Source organism: Psittacula echo (genome assembly GCF_963264785.1).
Source record: "Psittacula echo genome assembly, chromosome: 16".
NCBI classification, from domain to species: Eukaryota; Metazoa; Chordata; class Aves; order Psittaciformes; family Psittacidae; genus Psittacula; species Psittacula echo.
Genome location: NC_137752.1, coordinates 5,057,296 through 5,075,473, shown reverse-complemented (window position 1 = coordinate 5,075,473; position 18,178 = coordinate 5,057,296). Strand labels below are relative to the sequence as shown.

At 51.3% G+C, this 18,178-nt stretch overlaps 1 protein-coding gene across 1 annotated transcript; it reads left to right on the top strand.

Annotated features, from left to right (window-relative positions):
* Window positions 1–2,627: 2,627 nt before the first annotated feature.
* Window positions 2,628–15,685, top strand: PLPP7 (phospholipid phosphatase 7 (inactive); the record flags this gene model as incomplete). Its single annotated transcript, XM_080630763.1, has 3 exons — window positions 2,628–2,731; window positions 3,450–3,910; window positions 15,321–15,685. The coding sequence occupies exons 1-3, from the start codon at window positions 2,706–2,708 to the stop codon at window positions 15,683–15,685; spliced, it is 852 nt and encodes a 283-aa protein (XP_080486889.1). The 5' UTR covers window positions 2,628–2,705.
* Window positions 15,686–18,178: the final 2,493 nt, after the last annotated feature.

The following is an 18,178-nucleotide window of genomic DNA, read 5'->3' as shown; positions in this document are numbered from 1 at the left end:
GCTTCAGCAGCCTCCAGAAGGTGTTGATATCTTTTGACATTTCCAAGACTCTTTCACACTTTTCAAACAAGCTTGTCACACTTTCTCAGAGCATCATGAATCTGGTGAAACTGCGTCTTCGGCACCTCCAGTCTCATGAAGCTTCAGCCAGGTTTTGCTTCAACTTGGCTGTCTCTGGTGTTCTGGTCAACGAGGAAATTGCATTGTCTCATTCTAATTAAATCAGCTTTTTAACTGCAGATGGAGTTTTCTCTGCATTTCAGTTGTGCCCGTCCCCATTACGCTGTTAGGAGTGATGAGTGTGGCTGCATTGAGCCCTGTGCTGAGCCACTCCTGTGCCTGAGAGCATGGTGCTCACTGATGGAATGGTTGGAGACGTGAGGCCAAGCTGCGATAAACATGAATTAGGAGTGTCTGGTGATGCTGTGTTGTGTTTCCTTCTGCTCCTCGTTTGATGAATCTGCCCATGTATCACTGTAGCATGGCCGTGCTCCATTCCTGCTGTTATTACCCACAGCACTGCACCTCCATGTCCTTCCAGCATGTTTTCCTGGTTTATGGAAAGGCAGGGTCTGCTCTTCACCATCTGATCAGCAACAGATACGAGCAGCCCACTGGAGGCTACGCTGTGCTGTGCTGATGGGCCTGGCTGGATCTGCTGCCTGTGCCATACACACTGCAGAATATTGCATTTCACTTTGGCCAAGCTCTCTTTTTCACCCCCAGAACAATCCCACCCAGGAACACCACGGGTTTGATTGCAAGCACTTTGGCTGCAAGCTCTGCTTCTTGGCCAGGTACTGCTGAAGGCTGGGATGCACCAACACTGCCAGTGAATCACAGAGAAAGGGGATGTTGCTGTCCCTCCCATCCCACCCCATCTGCAGCCATCCATGGGGAATTGTGGTGAGCACCCCAGGACTGCAGCACAGGGCACTGCAGGGTGACAGGGAGGCAGGAGCACAGTGAGGCTGAGCGAGCTGGGTGCATGGAGCACACCAGATTTGTCCATGTGGATTTGTCCGCCCGGGCATTCTCCCAGGTGATCCACGTGGATCGGGTGTCAGGCCTGGAATAGCCCTGCTGGAGCAGGAAGCCTCTCTACAAGCTTAGCAGGGATATTTATAAACCCTGGGTTTTGTGGCTGTGTTGTGAGCAGAGCAGCAGGACCGTGCCCATCATGGCCCCAGTGCAGGGACTGGGGAGGTTTCCCTCCCGAGCTCTGTTTCTCCAGCTGGATCTGGTGCTGACAGCCCACCCTGCTGCAGGAGAGACCAAATTGCTTTCCTTTCCCACTGTCCTTTTGACAGGGGTTTGCTGGCGCTGTGTCCATCCCATGCGACCCTTCCTCCTCCATCCCCTTCCTGCTGGGGACTCGTGCTGGGCTGTGATGCTGGACTCTCACAGAGAGGCTGGGGCAGCTCTGTGTGTAAGGCAGGGAAATTCCCTTATATCAGCATGAGCAGAAGAGACAGGCACCAGATTAAATTAACTCCCCGGGCTTTCAAGGTATTTTTTACCCTGTGACAGCTCCTGAAGAACATACTCAGTAGTAGCTCAGCATCCTGGGCACTGGGCTGGATGGAGGGAGGGATGATTCTCCCTCTTTCTGTAGGCTTTCTGTGCCTGTGATGTTTGCAAAGAGCCCCACACAGCAGCAGCCCTGCATGGAGCTGGAGAAATAGGGCACCCATCCAGCAGGGAGGCGATGGCTGGAGCCAAGCTAAAGCAGTGGTGATGGTTATCTCCTCGGCTCATGGCAGGTGGGCTGAGATTCACCACATGCCTTGGAGCTGGGCAGCGGAATGAGGGCAGGCAGATAGGGACAGGGTGCTGACTGCCCTGATAGCGTGAGAATGCTGCTGAGCAGACAGTGACCAGACAGGAGCTGGTGGGTGTCGGGGATGTGACAGTGCCAAGTGATACCCGAGCTGGAGGGGTTGTGGTTTATGGGCTGCCTGAGGAGGGGGCCAGCTCTTCCTCCAGCTGGAATCATCCTCACAGATGAGGGGTAACTTCCTAGAGGGTGTGATTCAGAGATGAATTGATGTGGTTTTCCATTGGGAAAGGGAAATATGAGCAAACCCAGGGGCTCCTGAGGACCTCTGACACTTGTCTGGCCAGGCATTGCTCTCACCTCTGGTCAGTCTGTCAGTGAGATGGGCAAGGGCTGGATGCATAATTCTCATAGAGGGTTTTAAGAGCTATGGATTAAAAGTGCAAATAAAGTGCCAACTTTTTCTTACTATCTTAGAAAGCCAAGAACCACCCCTCATTTAGCACCTCAGCTCTCTGCTGTATTTTGGACAAGACTGTTAAAGATACCTGGGTGCCTGATTCCCTGGGTTACCTGTACAAATACCTCTGCAACTGGGTGTTCGTGTAGGCAAACATCACTGTCATCAAGAGATGTGCCTGTTCAGCTCCTCGGTGCAATACTCATCTTCTCCACTTCTCTGCCCACGGGGGATTTCCAGCCTATGTGCATAGGAATAATCATGTTTCTCGGGCGTGTGGGTTGTGTGGAGCCGTGACAGCTCCTTGCCCAGGGAAGGTAACCTGCCTGTCACCCGCTGTCAGCATGGGATGTGCGATGCTGGATGACACGGCAGAAGCGTGCGGTATTGAGGCCACGCTCAGCACTGGGGGCAGGAGAATGGGAATTCCTTTGCAGTGCCGTGTCTCTTTCAATCAGGAGGCAGGTGATGCTTCTCCTTGGTCCAGGAACGGGGTGAGTGATGGGAGATGCTGCAGGGGTGCACCCTGAGCAGGGAGGGAGGACGGGGCTCGTGATGCTTGAAAGGTATCCATACAGGGAGAGGAAGGTGGTGGTTAGTGTGCCCTTGCAGGGGGGGAGATGTTGCACAACAGATAAATCAAGAGGATATCCGTGTGGGGAAGCCCCTAATCAACACCCAGCCTTGGAGCTTGCAAAGCCAGGCTGCACAGCCCATGATAGCAGCAGTGCTAGCTGCCATGGCGAGGGGGGATGCTGTGATCTCCTCCAGCTCCTTCTCTCTGACATAGAAATGTGAATTGCCATGCCTAAAAGAACTACATTTCCCAGTTTCCCTTGCAGCCCAGGGGAATAAGCAATTGGAAGATTTAAATAGACCAGGCCAGAAGCAACCAACCTTTGGCACAACACTTTTCCCTCCTCTTCTTCCAATCTATTGGCTGTTTAACCTTTTTCCCTGGCACTGGAGTGGCTGCCAAGCCTGGCATTAATTCTCCTTCCAAGCTTGCTAGGCCTGTGAAGTAAACAGCCATGTGCATTCCTTACTCTATATTTAACAGCTGCAGCCTGTGCTGGGGGCAACTGCAACAGAGGGGAACCTTTGCAGCTTCCCAAATTCACGGCTTGTGAGGGTGGGAGTGGGGGAAGCTTCCTGCAGGGAGAAGAGGGATTTCTCTCCTTCCCGGTGTTTGCAGAGCAGGTTGCGTTAAAGAGAGACTGCAATGCCAGCATCCCAGCCGCGGTCCAGGGCAAGAGACAGGAACAACGTCCTCAACAGGGCTGAGTTCCTCTCCCTGAATCAGCCCTTGAAGGGGAACCAGGAGAACAGGGGCTCCGGCAGAAAGCAGAGCGGCCAGGCCGGAGGAGCTGGTACCCAGAACAGCAACCCCAAGGAGCGGAGGCAGTCGCAGCAGCTGCCCGAAGAGGACTGCATGCAGCTCAACCCCTCCTTCAAGGGAATCGCCTTCAACTCCCTGCTGGCCATCGATATCTGCATCTCCAAGAGGATGGGGGTGTGCGCCAACACAGCCTCCTCCTGGGGTGGTGCTCGCTCCATGATCAACCTCCTGGGGATAACGGGGCACGGCATCCCCTGGATCGCGGGGACACTCATCTGCCTGGTGAAGAGCAGCACGCTGGCAGGCCAAGAGGTCCTCATGAACCTGCTGCTAGGTGAGTGGCAAACCTCCCTCCCCACTGGGAGAGCCCAGCGCTGGTCACAAGGGACAGCGGCAATGGGACTCCTCCTCTGGCTGCTCCCAGACACTGGTGTGGTTGGGAAGCAGAGAGTGACCTTTAGGGTGAATGCTGCACGTATTGGCTGGCTCGATCACGGATACCATGGGTGATGGGTGTAGTTGTCCAAGAGGGAAGGAGGAATCCTGGTAGCTGGTGGCACCCATGGAGTAGGGGCAGATACTCGGTCCTGCATGGGACAGGCTTGTCCAGTCAGATCAAGGAAACGTCTGTGATGTGCAGGTGTATACCAGCAGCAATGTCTTTATTTAATCTCGGGTCACCTGCACTGGTGGTTTGATAGGTGGAAAAATGTAAAGATTTGAATCTTCGATATGTGAATCGATTCCTGAAGATATCCTTGAGAAAAAGATGTTCCCAGACCCTGGTTCACATCTCAGTCACCACGTGATGGAGTCCTGTCTCCTTCCCTGCTGCAGTTTGATCTTGCCTCTACCTTCCCTTGAGGACCTTTCTTGCTGCTGTCCCATTTCTATGCGCTAATTTGACCCAGAGGCTGTGCAGATGGGCTGGGATCTCTCTGCCTTTCCTGCTAGTCCTTCTTTGCGTGGTGGTCGGTGTCCTTGTTTCTGGAGGTTGGGATGTGTTTAAGGAGTTGCCTTCTCAGTTGAGCAGGGCCCATTCCACCCATGTGGACCAATGTCCCACTAGTGACCATGCTGAGCTCTAGGCATGATTTCCCTTAGATCCTGGCCCCAAACCACCCTGGCCATGTCTATCTGAGGACCTTGCTCTTCTTGCTCTTCTGCCTTTGGCATGGTGCTCAGTTACCATGTTTTAACTTGTGACTAACTGCTATCTCATCTGGCTGGGATCCACCCGAGTGTTTCACCATCTCCCAAAGCCAGCGATTGGATCTCCCACTTTTGGTTGGTAAAAGAAATTAAAACCCATTGGATTTAGGCCTTTTCTTCTCAGGGATCCTTTTGAGAAGGCATAGGGACCTTGTATTTCAGAGGTGCCTCAGGTAAGGGACAATTGCGACACAATATGGGCTCTGCAACATGGCCCCAAGCTTTTCTTTCTCACAAGTTCACCTTTAGGAGAGGGTGCAGATTGCACTGAACTGGCTTGCAAAGCACAGTGGTAGCTGCCTTTTCTCCCCTCTTGCCTTTGAAAGAGACCGTCCTTGTGCTGTGACATCTAGTGAAGGGAGGCCATCGCAGGGAAGCAGCCAGAATAGCATCAGCGTGATGCAGAGCCCGCTGATGTCAGCAGTTCTTCCAGGGGCTCCTCGGTGTGCTGGGTCAGCCTCTCGCTGAGAGGAGCTCCATTTAAAAGGGCACGAGGATGAAATAGGAGGTGACGAACATCAACCGGCACAGTGTCCAGATGTCTCGACCTGAGAGCCTTTGATGGTCTTGGAGCATGAAAACTGACCTCTTTGGCTCCAAAATATTTGGGGTCCTTATAAAGCGCTAGTGCCACCTTTGGCTTAAAAACAAGGAAGGTTTTCTCACCCTTCTGTTGCCATCTGAGGAGGCCAAATGCGAAGCCACCTCTGGGGCACATAGAAACCGAGTATCAGGTGGTCATTGGGAGAGCTCAGCCATGCACCACTGCTTGGGTCTCAAATGTGGTGACTTGACAGCTCCATCAAGAGCTCCAAAAAGCAGCCTCCAAACTGGCCCTTTTTCCCCTCCAAGTGGACAGCACTGACTTGTGGGACTGAGCAAAGCACCCTGAGCCTCTGTTGTCAGAGCTTCCTCTGCAGGACTTGTGTCACCCCACAGAGCTCATCTCTGTGTGGCCTTGGTTTGATATTCCAGATTGCAGTCAGAAACTCTGAGTATCCGAGTAGCTGATGCTGTAATATCTGCATTGCTGATGGAGAAAGGAGTCTGGCTGTGGAGCGTGGGGCTGGTGGACCCAGGCAGAGCCCATGAGAAGTGGGGTCTTGTGTAGGCAGGAAGGGCATGACACAATCCGGCATCTTTGGTCCCTCCTGCTGCTGTTTTCCTATGGTTCAAATCCGTCAGGATGTGCTGTAAAGTCCTGCCGGGTAGGGACAGCCCAAAGGGAAGGGAACCTCCTGGTGCTTCCCTGGTCTCTGGGGAAGAGGGGAAGTCGGTGCTGTCGGTGGTGCCCCTTCCTCACCTCCCCTGTCTGTCCTCCCTTCCCCCTGCGTGCTGAGGGTTTGATACATCAAGCAGAATTTCTGATGCAGTCTCTGGGCAGGGAGCCAGCCCATCACAGAGCACTTGTTTAGGATGTGCAATCAGGCTTTCAAGGCGAGGAGACAGGAGACTGCTGGAATGGGACCGGGAACCTGGCAGAAGCATCACTGCAGATGGAGGGGGGGCACTTGCGCCTGAGGAGCTCTTGCCAACACATGTGGTAGCATTTTGGGTGAGAGGGTCTGACGCCGGGATGCTCCATCCATCCCGACTGCAGATGTTGATCAGCAACCCCAAAGCAATGTTTTCCCTCCGTGTTTGCCATCTGTGATGGAATCTATCGATTCTCATTGTCATCTCTCCCAGCAAATGCCAAACAGCCAGAGGAGCTCGTTCACGAGTTGTTGCTGAAAAGATGGAAGGAATCAGATATCTGTGCCCACTGTACAAAATCCCTCTGCCAGAATGTGCTTTCAGGAAGACTCTATCAGGATTGCCAGCCCTGGCTGTTGAAGAGTCAGGAAGAAAGTCTGCACCCCTCAGCCAAACCGAGGAAATCAGGAAACCCCCACTTTTAGAGTTCATTTTATTTGAATGAATGATTCAAATTGGAACTTTCAGGACTTTTCAAGCTTTTCTCTGCAATCACAAGGTTTTCATGAAAACTGAGGTGCTCAGAAAATCATTTGAACCTTACAATTGGTCTTTCAGGGGGAAAACAGATGTAAAGCTTGCACTAAAATTCCCAACCTGCTTCAGAACCAGACAGAAACTCCACTGAACCCTGGGGGAAGCAGTGCCTCAGTTTCTGGTTCTGATCCATCTGGTGAGGATGTGGATCCAAATTTAGTGATTCATTGACTGTAAAGCCAGTAAAGAACATTTGGATCATCGATCTAACCCACGGCAAAATACAGGCTGGAGCACATCCCTTAATTTATTCCTGTTCAATTTGTTATGGGGAAAAACCCAAACACTCAATCTGATGTACAATTACAAGTGAGGGTGAACTTACCAGAACTGTTTCTGTATTACTGCAGTGGTAGAGATGCTCACAAGAGCCTTCCTTTCAGTTTGACTCTTCCCTTCATTGCATCTGCATACCCTCGCCTCTCCAGCTGAATAGCTCTTTTAGCCAGCATCTCTTCTGCCTTTCAATATTTTGGATAGTGCTCAAGTCATTTCTTCACCTCCTATTTATTAAGCTGAACAGACTGATCTTGTTAGAATGATGATCTTTCCAGGTCCAGGCACCTTCTTGCTCTGATGGAATATGGTCATCTATCCAAAGTGGTCATTCCAGTGAAGTCCATCTATTGTGTTTAGAGCCAAATAACCACCTCATTCAGTTATCTGCACTCCAGCCTTGTGCCTTTGCTGGCAGAAGGTATCTGCTTAGTTAACCCTCACATATAAAATACATATTCATGCTCAGTTTGAAATACCAGCCATTAACTGGTTCTGCTTTGCTCACAGCTTTCTGAAATAGGCATTTGGATTTGGAGAAGAGAAAGCTCTGGTCTTCTCTTTGCCTATTGTCAGTGACACAGGTCCTGGGCCTCCACCATCACCAGCTGGCTCCGCATCCCTCTTCCAAGGGGCGGGTTGGCTCTTTGGTGCTGTCACTAAGCATTTATTGCTATCAAGTAAAGCAGTGCTGTAGGGTATGGACATAGCACCATGAGCGAATGACACAGGAGGGGGAAAGAAGGGGAGCCCATGGTCACTTCTCCTCTCCTGAAGGTCAGTGAGGAGGCAGTTCTTGCTCTCTTCAGCCTTCTCCCTGAATACCGACCTAGCTTTAGTCTGCCTGGGAACCAAGCCATGATATTCTGAGGCATGGTTCCCTGCAGACTTTATTCGAAGCCGTATATGTATTCATGTTCAAATATATATATATTTATAAATACATATATATGTCCAGGACTCTGCAGTCCTACCCCAGTAGCTTCCAAACAAGACCAGATTGGCAGGAAAGAAAGGAAAGACAGCAAGAAATGCCTTCTCCAGGCCCCTTGAGCCCCTGCTGACCCTGCTCTAACAATACAGAGGTGCTTCAGGTATTGTCACTGGAGGCCATGTGGTGAAAACACAGATAGTAAAGCCCGTTGCTGCTAAAGGTCACTGAGTAGATTAAGTGCCCAGGCAGCACAGACAAGTTCATCCTGTCGAGCTTCAGGGCTTGGCAGCCCAGACCCAGCCTAGAGGCTGGGGAGTTGCACTGCAGATGGATCAGCCTGTACACAGCAGAGCTTGCTAAGCTGAGAGCCCCAGAGGTGGTCTGAGGCCAGATGTGTCTGTTTGCTCCCCTTTAGTTTTCCCCCTGTGAGGCTCAGGATTTCCTGAGCTAAGCAGGGCAGATGATGCTTCGGCAGGGAAGGGGAGCCGGTGTCCTCTGTGAACCATCCCTCCTTGTAAAACCCAGCCCAAGGAGGAGGTCCAGCCCCTGTCCAGTGTCCACTGGGACCTCAGCAAGTTTGCAGCACATCTGCCCAGCTTACATGTCAGGTAACCCTATATGACTAAACTATGGCCAGGCAGAGGGAAGGACACAGATGCCCACTCTCTGCATCCAGCATCTAGACACAGGTCCAGCCTGGCATTAAATATTCCTCTTCATCACATCAGGCTGCTAATCTGCCTCGAGTTGTCCTGCCCAGATACAGCAGTTATCTGTTCTTTGGTGGTGCCATCCTCACCCTTCATCCTCTCAAGGCTGCTGAGCTCAGGCATCCCTGAACAGCAAGTGATGCACAGCTCTCCCGGCTTCCCTGCCCCCCTTCCCTCTCCTTCCCTGCCTGCTTCCTCTATAGCAAATATATACTGTTCACTGCAGGGCAGGCTCGTAAGTCTGCAGTGTCCCTTCAGATGAAGGACAGTCAGTGACAGACTGGGACCGATCTGTCTGTGGCTGGAGCAGACATGGGGCTATTCCCAGGGACATGCATAGGGTCTTTATCTAACCCATGGTCTGATCAGCCCCTGGGTACCAGGCAGTGTCAAGGGGCTCAGCTCCTGGCTGCCTGCTTGGTGCTGAGGATGCTGCAAGCCCTGCAGCCATCAGCGTGCAGCCCTTGGGGAAGCTGCAGCAAGCTGAAATCCAACCCTCACACAGAGTGAGCAGGCAAAATGTTCCACAGCCTGAATGCAGAGTGAGAGAGAAAGAAGTGCGAGGGTTGTTGAATGGGAAGAGGGGGAATAAACATGGGAAATGAGTCATCCTTATGTCTGTCACTCTGGGAACGGCTTCCCATTGCCCCTGCCTGGAGCAAAAAGGGGACTGTAGCTGTTTCACTCAGGCAGAGCCAGCCCAGCAGGAGAAGCTGAGCCAGGCTCTGGCTCAAAGGGAGATCCCAGGAAATGGGTGAGTGTGTTTGTCTCTAATGCGACCTGACAGGAGCAATGGCTGGGAAGAGGAAGGTGGAGGAGTGCTGGGCAGCGAGGTGAGTCTCTGGGAGGAGCAAGGGCAGGGAGAGCCCATGGGGTATCCTGCTATGGGATTGGAGCAGGATGAGAGAGGGGAATCAGATGAACTGTCTCTTCTCTTTTCCCTTGGAAGCAATCTCCGTGTTTTCGCCCAGAGCACAGTTCTGGTCTCACTCTCCATTTCCGATATACAGGGATGCTGGAGACGTACCTGACCTGGGTCTAACACACTGCAAGGTGTGATGGCTGGAGACCCTCTGAGTACCACAGCATCCTGAACCCAGGGCAAGCCCAAATTGGGGTTTTGGCCTGTTTGCCTTGCTGAAGGCAGCAGGGTGGACATACAACCCGAGCAGCACTGAGGCCAAGGGAGGAGTCCAGCTTCTATGGGATGCAACGTGCTGGTGGTCACCAACGCAACGCATTTTCCTTCCTCCACCAGTGCTTGTGTGTTGCAGCGTGTGGTTCTGGGATGTGCTGACGTTCCCTGCACTGCTGCCATAGCATTCAGGGACATTTCAAGCTGTCAGAACCCTTCTGGGATGCAGCTGAGCCATCCTGGGGGTGCTCAGATCATGTTCCTCACCAGCACAAGCCCTTTTCGCTGCACTCACTGTCTCATCCCCAAGCTGTGCAGCCCCCCTTCAGTCAATGATGCTGAGGTGCAAATTACCCAGCTCCCAAAGGCACAGTATTTCCAAGGGGGGAACTCCAGGCAGCCTGTGTTTGCACTCAGGGCTGTTTCTAATCATCTGGGATATAGCAGCTCTATTTTTAGTTGCTGGTTGGGTTTTTTCACTATTAATTGTACAATGCAGCTTTCCACCATTATTCTTCACTTCCCTGTGGCCACTTATCCCATGCTGCTGCTTGTTCAGCCAAAAAATAACCTCCCACCAAAATGCTCCAGCATCTGATTCATTGGTTCTTCAGCGTGTCCTGCCATCTGTGCCTTTTCTCAGCTCTTACACCCAATAGTACCACATTTGGGGAAGAAAATGGAGCAGAGGAGTTCACCTCCAGAGGAGTGGATCTCTTCCAGCTCCCACCAACTCCACCGGAGAGGGGCTGGAGATGCTTTTGAAACCTCCCTCTAACATTAATATCAAGTAGTCAAGGCTACAAACAGCTCTTTTTCCAGGTCAGGGAGCCTAATGCCTGCAGGAGATTTGGGAAGTTCAGAAGCAGGAACTTTCCAAGAAGGAGGCAGTGTTCATTATTATGAATTCATTATTATAATAAAAATGAATGAATTCATTATAATAATAATAATGAATGAATTCATTATTATGAATTCTAATTGTGCAGCAAAAAATCCCTGTTTTCTGAGAATGGTGACATTTGTCCAGGGTTCAGTCCTGAGTGGCTGATCTGGGAATAGAGCACCTTCAAAGCCAGCTGTAGTGGGGAGCATGTGCCATCTCAGTGGTGTTGGTGTAGCACAGAGGAAGCCGGGTTGGAGCAGGCTGCAGGTTCTGAAGCACAGGCAATGAGTTATCACCAAGTTGTCTCTGCTTTAAAACAGTGCTGGGGGTGGGCAGATGGGGTGTTCAATGCCCTTGGTTGCTCCTGAGCTCACAGGATGGGTTTGCTATTTGTTCCTGGGCATTTACCCCCACCTTTTCCTCTCTCCACAGCTCATAGTCCAGCTTGTGACTGTTTCTGATCCATTCTCACAGACTGGGCTCTGTCTCATCCAAGCAGCCCTATGTGCATGGAGTCACATGAATCACGGCTGCAGGAGCAGATGAAGCCAAGGGCTTTTTTGGCTTTCTCCTTTTTCCCTCTCTGCCCCCATCACTGCACCCAGGGTGTTTTTCAGCTGTGACTGCATGTTTATATAAACATCTCAGCTGGAATCTTCCTCTGTCCCTGGAGACACTGCCTGGCTCCAACCAGCGGCAGGGAATGGATGCCCCCAAGGGTTCTCGCTCCATCCTCATCCTCAGCTGGGACAGAAAGGACCTTATGGGACAAAAAGGACCTAATGGTGACAGGGGACATCCAACGGGTTCAGCTTTTCATAAATCTGAGCTTTGGGGTTTGGCTTGGTTCTGCTGTGACAATGCTTCGGGTTTGTCCTTGTGCCCTGCCTGCACAGGGCTTGCCTCTCTGCTCTTAATGGGCTCCCAAGGTTTGGTGGCAGGAGCAAGGCAGATAATTGTTTTCCTTTTCTTATTATTAGATATAAAACGTCTGCCCAGGGGGCTCACTTTCAGCTCATTTGCTGTGCATCTGATGCCAGATGTTGGCTATTTACATACCAAGGTGATCTCTGATGCTAAAATTGTCGCAGGCAGACAGGACTTGCTCTTTGGTTTTGTGCTTTAAGGAACTTTTTGGTGTTAATAGAGCTTTTTGTGATGGTTTTGCAGGGGAAATCTGGAAGTATTGTTTCCCTTTGACAGCAGGTCAAAAGGGAAATTCTGGGTCATTTTCAGAAGAATGTGAAAGGAGTGATGGGCAAGAGCTAATCCTTCCTTTGCTCTTTTATACCCAGCGCTACTTGGAGTTTATATCCAATGCTGCCTGTTTTAAATCCAGTGCTGCATGGATCTGGGGAATGGGCATGATGAAAAAATCACTTTAAATGAAGATTTCTTGCTCCTTTGCTCACCTCGGTCAGGAGGCACGCTGCCATCCCTGCTGCGCTCCGACAGCCCCGTCTGCCTGTCTCCAGAGAGCAGCATTACGCAAGTGCAGGCTGGTAAATCAGCTGCAGGCTCCCTTCTGCAGTCCCTCCCCAGGCTGTATTTCTTCCAGCCTTTAGTCGGGTCACTGAAGGATTTGCACATCTCTTCCCATGTTAGGGACAGAGAAAGGGCAGACCGAAGGTGATGATGCTGCTTTGCAGGTGGCTGCTCTGGGAGGCGCAAGATTAAGGGTCTTTGGATGCAAGCAGTAGCCAGTAGGCACCAGAGATACCCACCTGCAGCTGGACTCATCACTAAGGATGCCCATAAGAAAGTTAACCCCATAATGGATGAGGAGGGAGGATTTGGTTTGCATTAAGGGGCAAAAGCAAGTGAGCTGAAGTCCAAGCGGGTATGTAGGTCAAGGAATTGCAAGGGAATAGGGCCCAGGCTGGGGCTGCTGAGTATCTGTTCCTGCAGTGCTGTGTGCTGATTAACCTTTGCAGTGCAGCAGCAGTGGGCAGGGGCACAGAGGTTCTGCTGAGCCCCAGAGCTGGGTGAGGGCACTGGGACCCCTGGTACCTTAGGGGATGGGGCAGGGCAGGCTGCTGGGGCTGCTCCATAAATCAGTTGTTTCATGGAACTGGGTGGAAGGAACAGAAAGTGCAAGGGGAAGTGGCAGAGAAAGCACCAGACAGAGGGATCTTGGGGGGGGGTTTAATTTCAACAGCAGATTAACCCCAGTTGTAATGCTGTCATGCCTTCAGATCTTGAAATGTGAACAAAGGAGGCTTTTTGCTTTCTGTGCATCATTTGATGAAAACCAAACCTAGCAGTACTGAAGGCCCATTTTAGTCACCTGCTGAATGAAAGGACTATTAAACCAGCTCTTTGGCATGTTCTCTATGCCCTGAACACCTCCATGCACACATGCCTGCATCTGTCAGGTTGCCTGACATCCCCATTGCCCATAAAAGAATCTTGTAAGTGCAAAATACTGACTGATATTGGCAAACACCACCCATCAGTAAAGCACATTTTTGCTACTGATCTACAGGCAGATTTGACAGGGAATGGTCTGTAGCAGGTGTATTGTACACCATGGAGGAGACACTGGGTACTTTAGGGTACTTCCTGAGCCCTGGCTGGGCTCCTCAGCAATGCAATAAGCTGCTGACTTCAGCAGGAGCAGCTTCTTCTCTTGGCAGAGCTGGTGCATCGTTTCTCTGAGATGAATGTGTGCGCCTGGGCTCCTGAGTTTGCATCCCAAGGCGTCAGTTCTCACCCAGTTCTTGTCCAGGTGAGATAGGACCAATGAGCAATGCAGCTGGTGAGCTGAAGCACAAAGCTGCATCGAGGCTCTGGAAGGGTCACCTTGCTGGGGTGAGGAGCTGGGCTCAAGGTGATTTAGGAAGCCCAGCATCAGCAGAGCCGCATGGCTGTCCGGACACAGCAATACTGCTGGCTAGCTTCAGCACTTCGTTACCATCAATGCTGACAGCATTCAGCTTTAACAGGAAACCCCCAAAAGTGGCTGCTCCAGCCTGGGTTTGAAATTCCTCCCTCCCATTCCCCTCCCAGCCAACCCCTTAATAACATATCAGCAAACCATCAAATACAGAGATCCACTCTGTGCCGGGGTCCCCCTCCATCGGCTGCAGACCTCCCCCTTCTCTCTGCCCATCACATCAGGCAGGCTCAGTGTCCTGTCTGTCCTTGTCCTCCTAAGCCCGTTGCTACAGCTACAGGACTGGTGGTGTGACCAGCCACCTTGCACCTGCAGCCTCACACCTTGATTCAGACACCATCTATAAACCTTTCCTTCATGTCCACCTTCTGCTTCTCATTGTGTTTAACTTAGAGTCCCACTGTGGCCTGTGCTGCCATTGACACTATCAAGGAGCTTTTCTATCTATCTACACTATCAAGACCTTTTCCCCTGCTCCATCTCCCCTCCACAGCTCTGAGAGCCCAGGAGTGGCTTGGGCAGGACCTGGTTTGCAGGAGGACCAAGGAGTTCCTGCTGTCCCCCTTCCCCATGCAACATACCCTGCAGATAAGAAGAATAGCCCTTCCATAAGGAGAGAATTTGGCCAGGATAAACCCCATCTCCATCCCAAAGCAGTGCCGGAGGCTGGCTGTGCAGGGGTTGCACGCTGCGGGAGGCAGGCAAGCAGAGCTGCCGTGACAGCTCCTGCCAGGAGGAGCTGCCTGCCTCCAATGTGCCACCTCATTTCCCATCCCCTGCCATCGCCGCACTCCCATCCATCCTCCTGAAACCTTGTCAGCTCTCAAGGAACAGTTTTTATCAGGGGAGAGGAAGCAGGCGACTGGCCGCTCGCATTCCTGCTGAAGGAGCAGGCTGTGCTCATGATGGTCTATATTTCCTTGTCATCGCTGCGAGGAGCTGAAATCAGCACTCTGGCTAATTAGGAGGGCTGGGGAAAAGCAGATGAGTGGATTAAAGAAAACTAAAATCAATGCTAGGAAATAGAAACGACAGTACCAGTCGGCTGGGACAAAGGAGGTGGGGTGAAGAGGAGGATGATGAAGGCAAGTGCTGATGAGTTTTGCTCCGAGAGCAGTTAGAGAAAGGTGATTTAGTGCCAAGATGTGTAGCTGCAGGGATGGTCCCTCTGCTGCCACAAGCCTGGATTTGCTCAGGCCGGGGGATGTGTTACCCCCAAACTGTGTTTGTGCAGGGAAGGGAGTGCATGAGGTGACTTGTAGGGAGAAAGCAACAGGAAGAAGGAGGAAAGTAGAAGCAAGAAATGGCTTGTGGGGTGTTCAACACCTCAGCTAAGGGAGAGGGAGGACAGGAACAGGGACAACCAGTCTGGTGGTTTCAGGGCCAAAAGACTGTTAATTTTAGCTTCACCAGTTGCTCTTTCCCTCCCCAGGCCTCTGCAGTTTGGGTTTCTCCCAAAAAAGATGGTAGTAATGATACTTGCCTTCTCCATGGGAGGGTTAATTAACATTTGGGTTGTGATCAGAGGATGGGAGGCTGCATGCAGCTGAATCGTGGACACATGGGTGGAAATGAACCCCAGTCTTTACCTAAAAACAGTGACAATCCTTGAGTGTTCTACTTTGAAAGTTGCCTTTGGCTCTGCTGCACCTCTGACCTTTCTCTTGTCTCTCATTCTGTAGCCCTGCTCCTGGACATCATGATTGTGGCTGGTCTGCAGAAGCTGGCCAAGCGGAAGGGTCCGTACGACATCACCCCTGGCTTATTGGACTACCTGACCATGGACACCTATGCGTTCCCAGCTGGGCACGCCAGCCGGGCGGCCATGCTCTCCAAGTTCTTCCTCAACCACCTGGTCTTAGCCATCCCGCTCCGGATCCTGCTGGTCCTCTGGGCCCTCTGCGTGGGCTTTTCTCGTGTCATGATCGGACGGCACCACATCACAGATGTCCTGTCTGGCTTTATTTTCGGCTACTTACAGTTCAGGCTGGTGGAGTTGATATGGATGTCTTCCAACACGTGTCAGATGTTGATATCCATCTGGTGAACACGGGGAACTTGATGGCCTTTCCACTGGAAACTAGTAGATACTTGAAGAGTCTCCCTGCTGGTGTTTTCTACATGTTGTTTGTTGGAAGCAGCTGTAGCTTCCATGAGTAGTGGTGTTTTTTAATGTTGCTTCCCCACTTGAAAAGAGTTTCTTGCAATGGATTGGGTTTTAGCAATCAAGGGCCATACCTTTGGCCATATTCTCAAGCTGTGTTTGGACAGCAGCCTAATTTAGCTTTACGGGTGAGAGAAAAGAGCTACACAGCTGCCTATGGGTGGTTGACATCAGCACCTTGACGTGTCCTCAGGAGAGGCAGCGCCTGATTGTTTCCTGAGAACACGTTCGTTAACTTTTTTGATGCTACACCATTTTGGCCACAGTGCTTTTTCCTTTTGTAAGCCCAGGAGTGTGTCTTGTACAGAGTCAGGACACTGCCGGCACTTCACAGATAATAAATAATCAAAGAAATCCTGCCCTGTTTGGTTCTTATCATGAGGGAAGGAACAAAAGCCAGCTCAGTGCAGCTTTGAGATATGCGTTCAACTGGGAGCAGGTCCTGACCGAGGGGATGCAAATGATCACTTCAATGGTTTGCTTTGCATGGGGTGGACCTAGATGGGTGCTCAGGATGCTGAAGGTGGCATGTTGAAACCAGCCTTTCATCTGCTGTTCAAAAGTCTGCTCTGTGAGGGTTGTGGGGAAGGGTTGGTCTGGTAAAGGGCAAATGCAAGTTGTCCATTTTCATCCTAGATAGGGAGTAATTGAATAGGCATTGTGCTGAGCCGTGGTGATTTTGCAAAGCAGGTCGAGATACAAAGCAGAGTCTTCGTGGCTATGATTTTATAATGTTGCCAAATGATGGGAATTTTCAAGGTAAGTCTTGTACAGCATTGACTGTTTTCTGGTACACCCAGCAATGCTGGTGAGCTAGAGGGAGGCAGCCAGGACTGCCCATACCCCTTTCTCTGCTTGCTTAGCTGTAACCTCATTACAGAAGTAAATGTTTCTGTGTCTTACCCTATATGAAATGAGGAGACCACTCCTGACCTTCCTTATTGCAAGGCTGAACTAATTGATGTCTGTGAACTGGTCTGAGATTACTGAATACCAAGTTTGATACCCAGACACTGTCCTGTTGCTTCCCATTACTGACAAGCAGCCACCTTGAAGCCTGGCTGCTGTTTTCACTGGTGACAGCCATGCTCAGTGCGGTATCTCTGAAACGAATCACCTATCAAAACTATCTAAGAAAATCCCATCGTTTGCACAGAACCCTCCAGTTCTCTGTGGTTTCTCTGTCTTAAGAACAGTTTGATGTTTGGCAGGTGATGGACACTGCTAGATTCAGCACCCGGATGCATCCTGCAGAATGAAAGGATCCCGTCATCCCTGTCCTCCTGTCTATCCCAAGTGAGCAAAATATACCCAGCAAGGCCAAAGAACAATCTTGCGCTCTCGTCTATCCATTTGTGTTGGGGAGCCTCATCCTACCGGAGCTGCTGGTGAGAAGGAGACACTCAGATAATGACTGTTGCAAGCTGCTGACATTCCTTGCTCTTTGATAATTAACATGAAAAGAAGCTAAACAGAAAATCTATCCCTGGCATGTGTCTCCAGCTGGGACGTGAGCGCAGAGCCCTGGGAGTCACCGAGCTCCCGCGCTACCAGCTCCGAGGCTGGAGCAGAAGCGTGGGGAGGAGAACCACCGTGTCCTTCAGAGACCAGCCTCCCACGGAGCTCCCTGGGGTGGGCTGTGCGAGGGTCCCGCGGGAAGGGCTGTCACTGAGTGTGCTCAGGAAAGGGAAGAGCTCTGGGCCTTGCTGGTTGTCTCTGGAGGCTGTGGGTTGGTGCAGCAGCAGGCAGAGCAGCGGGGGGTGATCGGTGATGCCCCAATCCCCTGCTGCTTCTTGTTTAAATGGGGTGGGAGCAGAGACGTGGTGCTGCGCCTGGCCCCTGTCAGGGGTTTTCTTTGCCAGCCTCCTTCTCCTGCAAAAACATATGTGAGGAAGTGAGCTATGGTTCTTTTTCTTTCTTCCAGACACTTGTCAGCGTTTATCCTCACCCCTAGGAAGGATGGAGCGTGTTACTGCAGCTCCAATGGTGTGTGTATGCACCTGTGGGTAGCTGGAGGTGGTGGGCACCTAGAGAGGCAGGGGAAGACTTTGTCCTGATTGCTTTGTGGGAAGCTCTCACTTCGTGATTCTAGGTTTTATATTGAACCTTTGCAGATAGGCTGGATGCATCTACAGCCGTGTCACTGGGTCTAAGTTTCCTTGCATTTATATTGTCCTGGTCTATTCGGGACGGCTTTGAAGGAGTTACCCTTGGTCTTTGCTGGTATGATCAGGAGATTGTGGCCTGGAGAAGCTGCCGTTGTAGGTAACTTCAGCTGAGCTGGTCTCATCCCAGCATGTAGCTGCAAAGCAAAGCAGGAGAGCAGGGAGAGGTGAGTTGGGGTAAACTGGGGTTCACAGGACAGGGCTCACTCCC